At 35.7% G+C, this 14,598-nt stretch overlaps 1 protein-coding gene across 1 annotated transcript in view; it reads left to right on the plus strand.

Annotated features, from left to right (window-relative positions):
* The first annotated feature begins 5,123 nt into the window (after window positions 1-5,123).
* LOC311276068 (lysophosphatidylcholine acyltransferase 1) overlaps window positions 5,124-14,598 on the plus strand; it is a 52,920-nt gene continuing 43,445 nt past the window's right edge. The window contains exon 1 of the mRNA XM_084385535.1: window positions 5,124-5,505. Within this exon, the coding sequence (XP_084241661.1) occupies window positions 5,392-5,505 (114 nt within the window). The 5' untranslated portion in view covers window positions 5,124-5,391. The remainder of the gene's footprint in view (window positions 5,506-14,598) is intronic.

Below are 14,598 nucleotides of genomic sequence, written 5' to 3' on the forward strand. Positions count from 1 at the left end.
CTTGAGGGTGAGTAAATCATGGGTTAAATATAATTTTTGGCCGAACTATCCCTGGGTTAGTTCACCCAAAAAATAAAATTGTCATTATTTACTCACCCTCATGTCGTTCCATACCTGTAATACTTAGCGTTCATCTTCAGACCATAAATTAAGATATTTTTAATGAAGTCTGACAGCTTTCTGTCCCTCCATTAACAGCTACGCAACTACCACTTTCAAGGCCCAGAAAGGTAGTAAAGACTAGAGCTGCCCCATATTATTCAACTAATCGTTAGTCGACTAAAAGAGGATTAGTTGACCAAAAATTGTATTAGTCGTTAGTCACAAAAAAAAACAACAACCTTGTGTCGAAGTCCATGAGGGACAGATTGTTAACGGCGGGTGCTTGTGGTATTTACAATATGTCAGGCAGGAAATCCAAATCAGTGGTTTAGCCTCAATTTATGAAGCCACACGAGTGCTTTGTTAGTTTACCACTTTATTTACTAAATATTAATCTTGAACACGTGTTTACACAACGTCTGCTCTTGCATCAATACAACATGTATGCATTGTGGTGCTCTCATGAACGCACTCTCGAGATTAATATTTTGTAAATGTAGTAGATTATGTTCATAAATTTGAGGTTAAACCAGTAGAGACACATGGATTACTTTAAACCACCTTTCTTGAAAATGCTAGTTGTGTAAGCTGTCAATGGATGGACAGAAAGCTTCTTGACTTGGGACGAGTATTGACAATTTTTTTTGTGGGTGAACTGACCCTTAATAAATGGTTGCACAGTAAACATACATAATAGTTATGTACTAAAAACTCTGGCCACACTGGGCTGAAACTGTGCACTCTGCTTTTTCACCATGTCCAATAGTCTGTTATCTGATCTGTTTAAGTAGTGTTTTCTGTTTATATTGTTGGCAAAGAAAAAAGGCAGAAATTTAGAACAAAACATGTCTAATACTTAATGTTATAGATGCAAGAAATTAATTAAGCACAAGTAGAATTACAGTAAATGAATATGGGGAAGCAAAGGAAAAACCCCAGCTTCTTTAAGATTCACTTTAAGAATAGTTCCGTGAAACAAATGAAACACTAAATAGCAACAACCTTGCTCCAGCCGAAGACTGCAAAAGGCATTCTGCAGGCTCAGGTTCAAGCGTTAACGTCACCGTTTCCCTCATTTGTTGGACAAATCTATGGAATTTTGCCTGCTTCTTAAATGATCCCTCAAACAGGAATGAAATCATAGTCTCTCCATCCACATAATTGTCTATAATATAAGAGAGATGATGAAATGTACAATTTAATTACCCATCAATTAACCATGCACTAAACCAGTGTTTTTGAGGTTGAAACACTGCACCACTGCCTGTAAGGTAAAGTAAACAAACAAAAATAGTAACCTGTGGGGAACACTTTACAGGGCTAACCAATAAATTCTGAAATAAAATAAAGATTAAAATAATAAAACATGAAACATACATGAACACAGAAGTAACAAACAGCTGAATTTAATAATTGCAGTAATTGCAAAATGGCAATCAGTGATTTAACAGGACATAGCTTTGGCATCACTGTTATTTTTGTTAGTGGATAATGTGAATAAAAACCTAACTATAATTTAAAAAAATAAGTATTTGCATTTATTTTGGATGATGAAGTGGAATTTTAAAATTGAAAAGTAATTTTTATAAATTTTTATAATTTTTTATATCATCATCAAGTTTGTTTGTAACAATGCAATAAATAGTTGTACCGCTTCTGTGCTGTCCATTTTACTTTAATTAGTAATCACTTACTTTTTTTTTGTAATATTTAGATTTTCCGTTTGATGGCCGTGTGTAACCTATAATCAGTCTTTTGGGGAAGTTTCGTGCGGCCTATACAAAATGTCACAATCCCAACGGCAGGACATTTTTGGTCTCAAAATGTAAAAACTGAGATACAATGGCTAGCCCTGCAAATATATAATGTTTGCCACTGTTTTTATAAAAAAAAAATAAAAAAAAAAGGTATGAGAGGCTATAAGGTATGAAAGTTTATAGTCTATGGATAAAGGTCGTTGTCACACCGAGAAGAATCCTTGAGAAAAGCCTCGGAAAATAAATAAATAAATAAAAATCTCAACATGTGACAATTAAAATACTCACCCTCAAATTTTTTTCTCCTTCTCTTCAGAGACTTCTATGCCAACCTGCAATAGCTCCTTTATTAATTGAGCTGGAGACATTTTCCCCAACTCCATTTTGAACTTCTGAGGGCTCTTCCACATCCAGTCTGACTCGAGTACTTTTCGCGGGCTTTAAGCAGGGGAACATAAAATTAGACAAAATCAATCTTTTTGAGTGATTTATAATCAAGTTATTAATCAGTAATCAGTATTTTTCCTTCTACATATTAAATGATTTGAATGACTTCTTCAACATAATATTGTCTGTGCCTCTCACTGAGAGAAAGAACAAGTTATCAGGATGTTTTGGGGAAGTTTTCAGTTTAGCTCGGCTAATTTTCAACCTTGACAAGGCATGGATCCTGTGAGCTGTGTGTGTGTTAGTGTCCTTTGTTATAGATTGGTGAACAACTGGCACTATTGAAAGATGGAATGACTTCTTCCGGACAAGTTGGTGCCCAGAAATGCAGCCTAAAACCAGGGTCTAGGTGTCAGCCTGATAATCAATTGAGATATGCGTCTGCCTATCCGCCCATGTGTGGAAATGTGTACAAATGTTTATCTCTTTCTTAGACAATCAACATTGAACCTGAAGAAATGACGTAGCTCAGACCTTGGTGAACGGTATAATGTGGTGTAAAATGTAATGTACGCGGGGCGGCCTACGAACTCACCGAGAGTCTTGAAGCTAACTTCTGCCTGCATGATGAAATTGAAAATTGAAAATTGAAATCTTCAATTTAGTATAATTCTGACTCTTGTCTTCAATTGACTGCACTTCTGACCCCGGGTTTTCATTCATCATATCTGGTCTTTGGGTCTTTAACTGTAAATTCCCCAACACCCTCTTTCCAAAGCATATCATTAGCCTTTTCCACATCAGAGAACACACCTACAAACACCTTCTTATTCACTATTGCCTATCTAATTTCAGATTCTAGACATATTATTGAATCCATTTTGTATTACATCATTTTCTAAAGCCACTCTGACATGAGCATAGTAGGTTTTTCCTTTCTATTACATAGTTTAATTGGGTGATTATCATTCTCTCCATCACTTTGCATAAATTAGATGTTAAAGCAATTGGTCTATATTTGATGCTATTGAGTGATGCTTTCCAGGCTTTGCAATTACTCCGTAACTCGCAGCTCGAGCTATAACGCACCTTTTCTTACTCTTTTACTGTTGATTAGTTCTCCCCAGGTGTTTCTTAGCCACTCCCCCTTGTTAACTTGATTAGCTTGTCCCCCCCCTGTTGTATTTATAGGTCTTGTGTTTTACTTGTGTTTTATCAGTCATTGTGTTTGCTGTTAAGGCGTTCTGCAAGTGAATATGTTTCCCAGTTTGTTCATTAAAGTTTCCTGCACTTAGATCCACCTTCCTGCTCATTTACACAATCATGACACTGTGCGCCATATGCGATAGCAAGGAGGCATTGCAATACTTTTTTCATATGCAATGACATTAGCAAATCATGCTGATAAGCCTTAAAGGAGCAGTGCCTTAAATGGAAAATGTCAGGAAAGGGTAAGAATGAGGGTTGAAAAAAAAACTCTTTTGTTGTTTTTAAAGATTTGTTAAAATTATAAGTGAACCTCAAGTAACATATTAAAATAATAATAATAATAAAAAACTTGCATAATGACCCCTTCTTATATATTTTTAAATGTTATGAGCAAATGATAATCTATTACAGGATATGTTGTGTGTCACGTTGACCTGCAGCAATCCAAGAGAGCACACAGGAAGACGATTGTTTAATAAACACAGAGGGAAACAAAGCACTGCACGCTATAACACAATATTAACACTAGACCGGGAATTGAGGAAAACCAAGGGCTTAAATGCACAAGGGAAGTTAATCAACAGGGAACAGGTGTAACTAATTAGAAACCATGGAAACTAACTGGTGGCAACATAAATGTGACAGTGAGACAGTTTTTCAATAACTGAAGGATATGTAAAAATATGATATTTGGGCTAAAAAGCACCCCCACTGTTGCTAAAGGCACAATTAATTACATGATGGCTGACTTTTCCATTTGTTAACATGATAGATAAATTCAGGCGGCAAATTGTCCACAATATATATTAAATAATTAAGTAATTTCATACACATCTCATCTAACATAAAAGTTTTTGATTACATAATATATATATAGTGTATATATTACACACACACACACATTGATTAGTGCTGTCAAATCAATTAATCGCAATTAATCTCATCTGACATAAAAGTTTTTGTTTACATATTACATGTGCGTGTATATATATATATATATATATATATATATATATATATATATATATATATATTATATATGTCTGTGTGTGTGTGTGTGTGTGTGAGTGTGTCTGTGTATATACATATACACACATAGGCTACTTGTATATACTGTATAAATATGTGTGTGAGACACACACACACACACACACACACACATTATGGTCATAAAATAGGCCTAAATATTTGAACTAGTTTATATATATATATATATATATATATATATATATATATACACACACACACACATACATACACACACATATATATATTTCCTGACTTCTCAAAACCTTCTTATATATATATATATATATACACACACACACATTAAATTGAAATGAAATGAATAAAAATGTGATTGAAATTAAACAATATAGTTAACAATATAACAATCAATTAAACAAACAAAGAAACAAATAAATACATTTTACAGTACACTAGTGAGCATAAAAAATAATATTATAATGTAACTTAGAAACGAAGTGTAGATTTCTAATATTATTTTTTCAGTGAATAAATTGGGTGTTTATAAAAAGATAGATGCGTTTTGAATTTTAGGATGGGGGTCCCTCATATTTGGAAACTGTTAACCATCAACCTTTACCGCCCATTCAAGCGGATGGAGGATCTGCGCATGCGTAGTCACATCACAGTGGAGTATCTTATGGCGTGAGCGGAGGAGGAGCGGGCCCACGCATGCGCACAACCGTGAGGATTCTGTCCCTCCATGACATCCAGCGGGACTGACTGCTGCTGTTGCGCACACGGAAAGAGGAGTGTTCGTCAAATACATGATCCTCCTAATCCCTCAACGCTCCTCAAGCTCCAGGACTGATAGATAATAACGCGTTCGAGTGGAATCCGCAGGCCTGAAGGACGCAGATACGGATATCACGGCGGCTCGGTGACTGCAATTGATTGGGATTTTTCGAGGATGAGGTTGATCAAGACCATACACGCGGATGGAGGACAGAAGCGCGAGCTGCCTCCTCCATTCAGGAACCCGTTCGTGCATGACTTACGATTCACGTCCGTCCAGAAGCTCCAGGTATGTGTTGCGTTTGTGTGTGCTGATGTGGATGGGGATGTAGGCCATGAGATGTTCCTCTCTGGCCTGCTCAGATGAGTTTCCTTCCTGTGCTACATGTTGCACTCAGTCTCGAGGAGCCTATCAGCATTCAGGAATCATGCATGTTCAGCTGCAGCAGAAGCGCTCTTCGGCACACGTGAGGCTACAACGGGCTTTTGTTTTATTCGCTGATCTGCGCCATCAGCTGGAGTTTATAACATGCCAGTGTGTGCAACATCCATCATACGTCATATCACTTAGAAAAGTATCTATCTATCTATCTATCTATCTATCTATCTATCTATCTATCTATCTATCTATCTATCGTTCTATCTATCTATCTATCTATCTATCTATCGTTCTATCGTTCTGTTTGTGTATTGTTTTATCTATCTATCTATCTATCTATCTATCTATCTATCTATCTATCTATCTATCTATCTATCTATCTATCTATCTATCTATCTATCTATCTATCTACCTGTGTGTGTGTGTGTGTGTGTGTGTATATATGTGTAGAGAGATGGCAGCTGCTTGACAGATAATCAGCTTTGCAGGGTGAAGAAGTCCACGTGTGTTCATGGAGGTCTCTAGCAATAAACTACAAGTTGCAGTTTTTTTTAAGCAATGATCACTAGTTAAAATGTTGCATAAAACTCATATTCATCATTACATTTTGAGTGAAAAGTTGAAGTGGAACATGAATGAGAGGATGTCTTCAGTATTTTGGTCACATGAACTAAAGCTGATGATCGTGTTTTTCCAGCGGGATCTGAGATGATCCAAAGATCTTCTTTAGCTTCAATGGAAGAAGGGAAATCTCACTCGCTGTACAAAGAGGCACATGATCGGTGACTCATTTGTTTATTGATTATGGGGCTATCAGTTTTAAATGGGTATTTCTTCTTGATTTTCATCTTAAAATCATAAAACATTTGAATTCAAGTTTTAAATGAGAGAGGTTTCAGTGTAGTTTCAGACTCTTGGATGTAAAGATAAGTTCCTGAATTCAAATAAATGCTGTATTTACATAATATAATATAATCAGACTCCCTAAAATTATACATATCCCTGATGTATATAATCAGAACTCCCTACCTTCCCAAGAATGAGGGTATTCAGAAAAAAAAGAAAACGACTAGTTATTTATCTCATGATAATGTGAGTTCAGTCGCCCTGTCTGCATCAGCACATGTAAAGGTGTGTGACGAGCAGTCTTTTCAGGGACTGCCAAGCAATTAACATGGGCTGAATTGACCTCTCCAGGATCCTTTAGCATCTCGGTGTCGAAGGCTTTTGTTCTCGGATCTATGCCTCTGAAATCCTTTAATTCTTCAGCTCTCCAATTAAACGAGAGATTTTGAAGCCTCAGGTAGTGGCCCATTCAAGACAAAAAGTTTCTTATTTGTCAGACACCAACTTTGAATAATCAGTCTTCATTGTCAGTTTTCACGCTTGCTTTGTTTTTATCTGTCAGGAAAGTTGTGTTACACACTTCATATTTTTATAGTGATGTAACTGATATCACAAGAACTTCTGTGGTCAGAGCTCTTTTAGTCTCATCATGTGCAGATTCTTGGCTTTTCTGTCTTGTACAGCGAACAATATCCCATGAATTATTCCACATGAAATCTCTGCTTTCTCCTCACTTGGACTGTTTTCACAAGGGCAGCTTTAAAACTTCACCTTCATCCCGTTTCTTCACTTCTAATCCCTATTAGCATCCTTTCCTGTGAGAATGTTTCTAGAGTAGGGAAATATATTTGTCAAGATACTATTACTGGAAGTATTTTGAATGATCCAACAAGGTTATCTTAAGTAGTTCAAGTCTTCTGTGTTATTTTTGTGTTGGACAGACTCCTCCTGAGACCCTGTCATTCATTCAGAGATCGTCTCTGGCTCGTCTATAATGCGTCTCATCAGTTTATAACCACAGATTTATATGTTTTCAGACAGTTGAAAACCAGTATGTTTGAAAAGCAATAAATCTGCACTGGCTTGCATGGGTATTATGACTTTTTGTGTAGATGTTTAAATTAAAACAACATCATCACACGTTAAGTACAGTTATTGCTTATGTACTGATTGTGTCAGTATACAGCCCACTTGTTTCTCAAAAGGTTTTTAAGTGAACGTCACGTGGAGCCATTAGTAGCACAAACACATAATTTTTGTCCACGCTGGATGTAATTATGTGCTTTTGTACTGCTTACTCAGCTTTGTGGAATGTGTGCGTGAAATTATTATGTGAATTTAAATCGCCCTCGGCTCCTTGAGGAATCTTTATGCTATAATGATATAATGGTAATGTTTACAAATGGTATCAGTGCATTAGATTTTTCCTGCAGAAGCAATTGCGTTCTGTGTCCTAATCTTTATTACCTTTGTCATCAATCCGTGTTTTAAGTGTTCATTTAAAGCGTGTTTTCCCAAGACGGTCAATAATTTAACTCTTTCCCCGCCAGCGTTTTTGAAAAAAGTTGCCAGCCACCGCCTGCATTTTTGATCAGTTTTACAAAAGTTTCATGGCCCCCAGAATATTTTGTTGTGTGAATATTTTAATATCCAAATATATCAAAAGAAAGAAGACCCTCTGCTTTTAAACAAAAAACCTGTTTTATTCTAGCTTCATCCTTTTTTTTTACCTTTTTGTTTTATCAACAACAGCTCTTGAATGTGGGTAAGTTTCATAAAAAAAACAAAAAACAATGAGCAAAAAGCGGAGAAAATTGCGTTTCTATCAAAGACTCTCAATCTGTTCTCTTTCTCTTCCCTTTTGCATTTCACCTTGTGTAACGATCTAGCAATACATTCGACTTGAAATTGTGGCTGTTTCTCAATTGTGAATCACTTTGGATAAGTGTTTGCTAAATGAACTAATGTAGTCATAGTGTTTTATAATTTTCTTTAAGAGTGTGTGGGGAGGGGAGCATTTCAGGTCTGTTCGATTCCGGGTTTTTTGGAGTCGACTCCTCGACTCCATTTAATTAAAAAAATAGGGTCAGGAATAAAAAAACGTCTCTCCCACTCCAGTACTGGATGGGACATTCTGATCGACAAATCTGTTTTTTATAACAGTAAATGCTCTTTTCATGTAGTCGCGATTAGTGGTCGACCGATATATCGGCGAGGCCGATATATGGAATTTTTTAGATATCGGCATCGGCTGATAAATCTTTCCGTTTGGCCGATATATTTCAAAACAGTTTGTATCAGTGCATTAGCGCATTTTTTCCACTGACGCGAACAGAGCAAGCGTGAATGAACTGAATACACTCGCTCTGCTCCGCCCAGCACCATAAGACAAGCCACTCAGAAGTGAAGCAGACGTCTGACAGACACAGTAAATGACCAATCAGCATTCGCTTTCTAACCTGACGCTACATTGTTACACACAAAAACACTCCGGCGTGCAGCAGAGTCTGTTCTTCAAACAGTACCGTGATATGTCAGATCCGCAGCCCAGCGGTAGCTCCAGTGGGGGTCACAGATGTGATATAAACGAATTCAAACAAAACTGAAAACATTTTACCTCACAAACAGTCAAAAATCCTGTGACTGGCTATTCCTCAGATACGCGCGTTGTTCTCGGGTTACGTTTAAACTAGACGCTGTTTTCCAACGGACTCGCGTGCACGGAAAAGCTGGGTCGTGTGCACTACAGATCACGCGACGTGAGGTGGATGAGAGGAGAACACTATTATATTACGTTTGAAAATAAATCCTTGAAAATGTTATTCACTATCTACTGTATTTATTTATCCATTATTGGCGTAATATCGTGTAGCCTATAGTATACATTTTCATGTGTCCATGTATGTCATGCAAATACATGTGACGGCTTGCAACGTTTTAAAGAAACAAACAAGCAAAACTAAACAGACATAAATCATTATTATTTAAATATACTTGAAGTAAAACAACCTTTTTAAAGTAAATATTGTAAATAAACTATGTGAGATTTATATTTAACTATGTATTGTACATAAAATGTATGTAATTGCACATACTATTTTGTCATTCATTTATGCATATTGTTTAAATTGGTTCATTAATGAGAAATGTTATTTGTAACCTGCAGTAAGCAGCAGTAATTATTTATGTGACTGAAAAAATGACTAAATATTTAAGCAGACAAGAAGCTGCACTAAAACTTTATTTATTGAAGTGTTACCTTACCTTTTTTTTTACATTTTAATTTCTTAGTAAATATTTTTTATTGCAAAAAGAATATTGCATAAATATTATGTACAATAAATGTTAATTTAGTTTCACCAATATTCTTTGTCTCTCATTTACTGTATTCACATGTATTGTATCGGCCTCATATCGGCCAATCGGCCAGATTGCTTTCTCAATATCGGCATCGGCCATTAAAAATCCCATATCGGTCGACCACTAGTCGCGATGTTATATGTGACCCTGGATCACAAAACCAGTCATAAGTGGCACAGGTATATTTGTGGTAATAGCCAACAAAACATTGTATGGGTCAAAATGATTGATTGTTCTTTTATGCCAAAAATCATTAGGCTATTAAGTAAAGATCATGTTCCATGAAGATATTTTGTAAATTTCCTACCGTAAATATATAAAACATTTATTTTTGTGAGTAAATGCAGCGCAATCGCAAACATAAATGGAGAACTTTAAAGGCGATTTTCTCAATGTTTAGATTTTTTTTTTTGTACCCTCAGATTCCAGATTTTCAAATAGTTGTATCTCGGCCAAATATTGTCCTATCCTAACAAACCATACATCAATGGAAATGTATTTATTCAGCTTATTTATTCAGCTGAATGTCTCTGTAGGCAGCCTAGGTTCTGAGATCTGCACACAAAAACAGTTGGTTTCACAACCCAAATAAATAGTGTTCCAACCAATCACCGACAGGGGTGGGTGTTGTGAGGTTTTCGCGTGCAGCCGTCATAGGCAGCCGTGCACGTGCGCAAACCACCCCTGTCGGTGATTGGTTGGAAGTTGGAACACTATTTATTTTGGTTTTGAGTGGTGGTGAAGCCAACTGTTTTTGTGTGCAGATCTCAGAGCCTAGACCTACAGAGACGTGTTTTTTTGATCATTTATGTTTGGGCCTGAAATCGCTGATACAACCTTTAAGCAGTGCTAAAGTATTAACTAGAAAACTCTGTAATGTCTGTGTGTGTATTTGACAAATATTGTATTTATTTTACTTCTGCTGTCATAAAGTATGCAAATACAGCACGAGTGTCACTACGAGAAGCAAAAATAATAATAATAATACAGAATTGATACTGGCAGTCGATTCCGACACTAGGTCTATTGAGAGTCTAGGAGTCGACTCCAAATCACTACCATTTCTTCTTTTGCTCGCGCAACAACAGACATTTTATTTCTCAAATTTAGGCTGTGCTTTCCATTAAAGATTATTCAGCAAGTGTGGTTTGCTCTTACATGGTTTTAAATATTCAATAACTAAGAGGGTTTGACTCCAAATAATGCTTGAAAGTGGACTGGTTTTGACTCCGTTTGTGAGCTCATGCGGTTGTTTTTTTGCAGCCATATAAAAATAAAGAAGCTGTCACATAGTTCCGCGTTGATGCCTTCCTGTGCTTTGTGGCCGTAGGTGGTCGTCTTTCACATGTCTTGCTATGCCTAATGTTCATTCATTTAGTCAGTGAGATTTAGGATTTTTGAAGGAGCCCAACAACTTTGTAAAGTTGTAACCTCGTTCTGCAGACCACTGTGCGTTCTAGTTTTAAGATGATTCTCGTAACATCGGCTATTTGTTTAGCTTAACTTTTTTTTTTTGTTCATTTAGAAAATCCCAGATATAACAGAGAAAAGAGTGCAACTCTTCATGGGTTAGTTCACCCAAAAATGAAAACTCTGTCATTAATTACTCACCCTCATGTCGTTCCAAACCCGTAATACTTTCGTTCATCTTCGGAACACAAATGAAGATCTTTTTGATAAAATCTGAGAGTTTTCTGTCTCTCCATTGACAGTCTATGCAACTTAAACTTTGACGCCTCATAAAGAGATCGTGAACTAATCCATATGGATCGAGTGGTTTAGTCCAAATTTTCTGAAGAGACTCGATCGCTTTATATTAAGAACAGATTTAATTTAGTCTTTTATTCACATTTTATTCCCCTCCTCATGTCAAGTTCTCCAGCACAAAGTTTTAATAGTGAATGGAAAAACTCAGTAAATGGAAATTGTGTGATCTCCTTAATCCAAAATACAAGACTCCAGCTCTGAATATCCAGAGCACTTTGTAGAAATCTACTTTACATGACTTGAACTTGAAGATAAATGAAGATAAATCACAAAGCAATTAGTAGTAGTATATAACTATTAAGCAGTTCTTCAAATGTGTGGAAATTGGTGAGACTCCAATACCAAGAAAGAATTCAGTTCTCACTCACTCACTCATAAATAAATAAATAAATAAATATTGGGTGTAATGGTTCAAAATACTCACAGTTCAGTTTTTATCACGGTTTCAGTACGGTTCGGTATGTGCTATATTCAGAACTGTACTGTCAAATAAAAATAAAGAAAATGAGAACAAATAATCTAATTACAAGCAACAGCAGTTCTCATTTGCGTCTTCTGGCTCTTGAATGTTTAAATTGGCAAGACTCTGTCTGTCTGTTTTACACGTTGTTATTTTCAATAAACCGTATTATAGGCTAGATGCGTCGTCAGATTTAAGATGAACCACGGTGCAAGTGTATGCCAAGCCGGGGGTGGAGAACTGTATGGTTATATATATATATATATATATATATATGAACTGAAACTATATATATCTCTCTCTCTCTCTCTCTCTCTCTCTCTCTCTCTCTCTCTCTCTCTCTCTCTCTCTCTCTCTCTCTCTCTCTCTCTCTCTCTCTCTCTCTCTCTCTCTCTCTCTCTCTCTCTCTCTCTCTCTCTCTCTCTCTCTCTCTCTCTCTCTCTCTCTCTATCTCTATATATATATATATATATATATATATATATATATATATATATATATATATATATATATATATATATATATATATATATATATATATATATGTGTATATATATATATATATATAATATATAGAGAGAGAGATAGATATATATAGTTTCAGTTCGTTGAACGCGTTACTTCCTTTCTAAGATTTTGGGGTGTTTTCACATTAGCTCTTCTGGTACACAGTTCATTTAACATCAGACCTTGGTTCATTTGTATGATGTGAATGCTGTTTTCTGAACTCTGGTCTGGTGTGCACCCATGAATCATACCTGATTCTGTTTAAAAAGGTGGTCTGGGGTATCCAAAGGATTTGACTCAAATTTGCGATAAATACAAATTTTATACACAACATAATTTCTTAAACAAAATGAAATTAATTTTGAATTAATAAATTGGTTTTATGAATTAAATTAATTAGACGTGCTTTTTGATTCAAATTTAATTAGAAATGTATTTCATTGGGGCTCTAAACATGTAATTTTTGTTACGGTTTTAATAAAGTGTTTTTAAATTGTATAAGTTTCATGATTTCAATTAATTAGACATGCTTTTTGATAACAAAAAAATTATTTAACCATTAAAATGGATTCCAAAAAAATTTAACGGAAAAAAACAGAATTCGGGAAAAAATAAGCCGGATTTCATAGGGCCCTGCTTAGGTCTTTCGATCGCTGGAAAGATTTTCTAATATTAACGCATGTCCTAAGCTGTTGTCTGATCATAACCCTTCTTTTTCCATTTGATAGCCTATTTCTTTTGTAATGTCCCTCAGCCATCGCTCTTTTTACAGTCTTTCCTCAAATCTCCCTCTTGTTTCTTGTTTCTCTTTCTTCTTTTTTTTTTGTCCAAGGACTAACATAAACCAATTTATTTTTTAAATAATATAGATTCTGGAACATTATTTTTATTTAATTTTTTTTAGTCCTTCTAAATAATGTCTATCTTTAGCCATTGGCCAATAAATTGTTAGATTTAGAGTTAGACGCCAAGTATGGTATAAGTTTAGCACAGATATATTTTCACTTGCTTTGTCTTGGACACTGACTGAGTGCTTGAGTTTCGTACTATTTTTAATTCATCTCAATGGATGCGCAGTGTATTTGACGTACCGTAAACTCGAGTGTTTCGAGAGCGAGAGAGCGAGAGAGAGCGAGAGAGATGTCATTTAGGAATAAGATTGCAAGTGTGTTTGAATCAAGATCGCAATATTTTAATGATTAATCGTGCAGGTCTAGTTTCCACTGTCTTTTTGGTTTTCTGCTCCAGGTGGTTGATTCCACAGGGACACCAGATGGTTCTTCATGTCGATATGTGGATCTATCTCAGTTTGAGGTGGCTTCAGCACATGGTGTCACCTGCATGCTTGACAGGTTTGACAGACTCACTGAGTGATGAGCGTGAACAGAGCAGGAGGAAACACTCACAGCACCGTGAGACGTTGTGTGGAGGAAATGACTCATGGGTTTCAGATGATACAGAATGAGTCTTCACTTCAATACAACTAATAAAGCAGTGGTCAGCCTAGGATGTGTCTTTTAAAGGGGCAGTTCACCCCAAAAATGACATTCACTGTCATCATTTACTCACACTGTCCTGATGTTGTTCCTAACCCTTGTAAACTTCTTTATTCTGTTGGACACAACAAAGATTGGGTCCAAACAATATTGGAGTTTCATTGTAAGGAAAAAAAAAGACAAATATATTTTTCCAAAATATCCATTATTATACCACCATATGGTACTTTTAATAAGGATTTCTTTAAGGGGAAAATGCAAATGCCTTCATCTTCAAGTCATTAACGGCTTGAGCATAAGCCGATCGATACAGTAAGATTTTTATATTTCAGTTAAATTTGATACATATTAAATCAATATATTACGATATAGTTATTTTTGCTTTAAGGTTTTTATGATATCAAAATTGTTGCTAGCATTGAAATTTCATCATTCTTATCTCCATTTTCAATATCATTTAAAAAAGTAATACTAGCTTAAAAAAAAAAACTCTCAAGCTTACTGAAGACAAGTGAACGGTGATAAAGAAAGAGCAAAGAAAGCAAACTACAATAGAACAAATAAACA

This window comes from Rutilus rutilus, assembly GCF_951802725.1.
Source record: "Rutilus rutilus genome assembly, chromosome: 17".
Lineage (NCBI taxonomy): Eukaryota > Metazoa > Chordata > Actinopteri > Cypriniformes > Leuciscidae > Rutilus > Rutilus rutilus.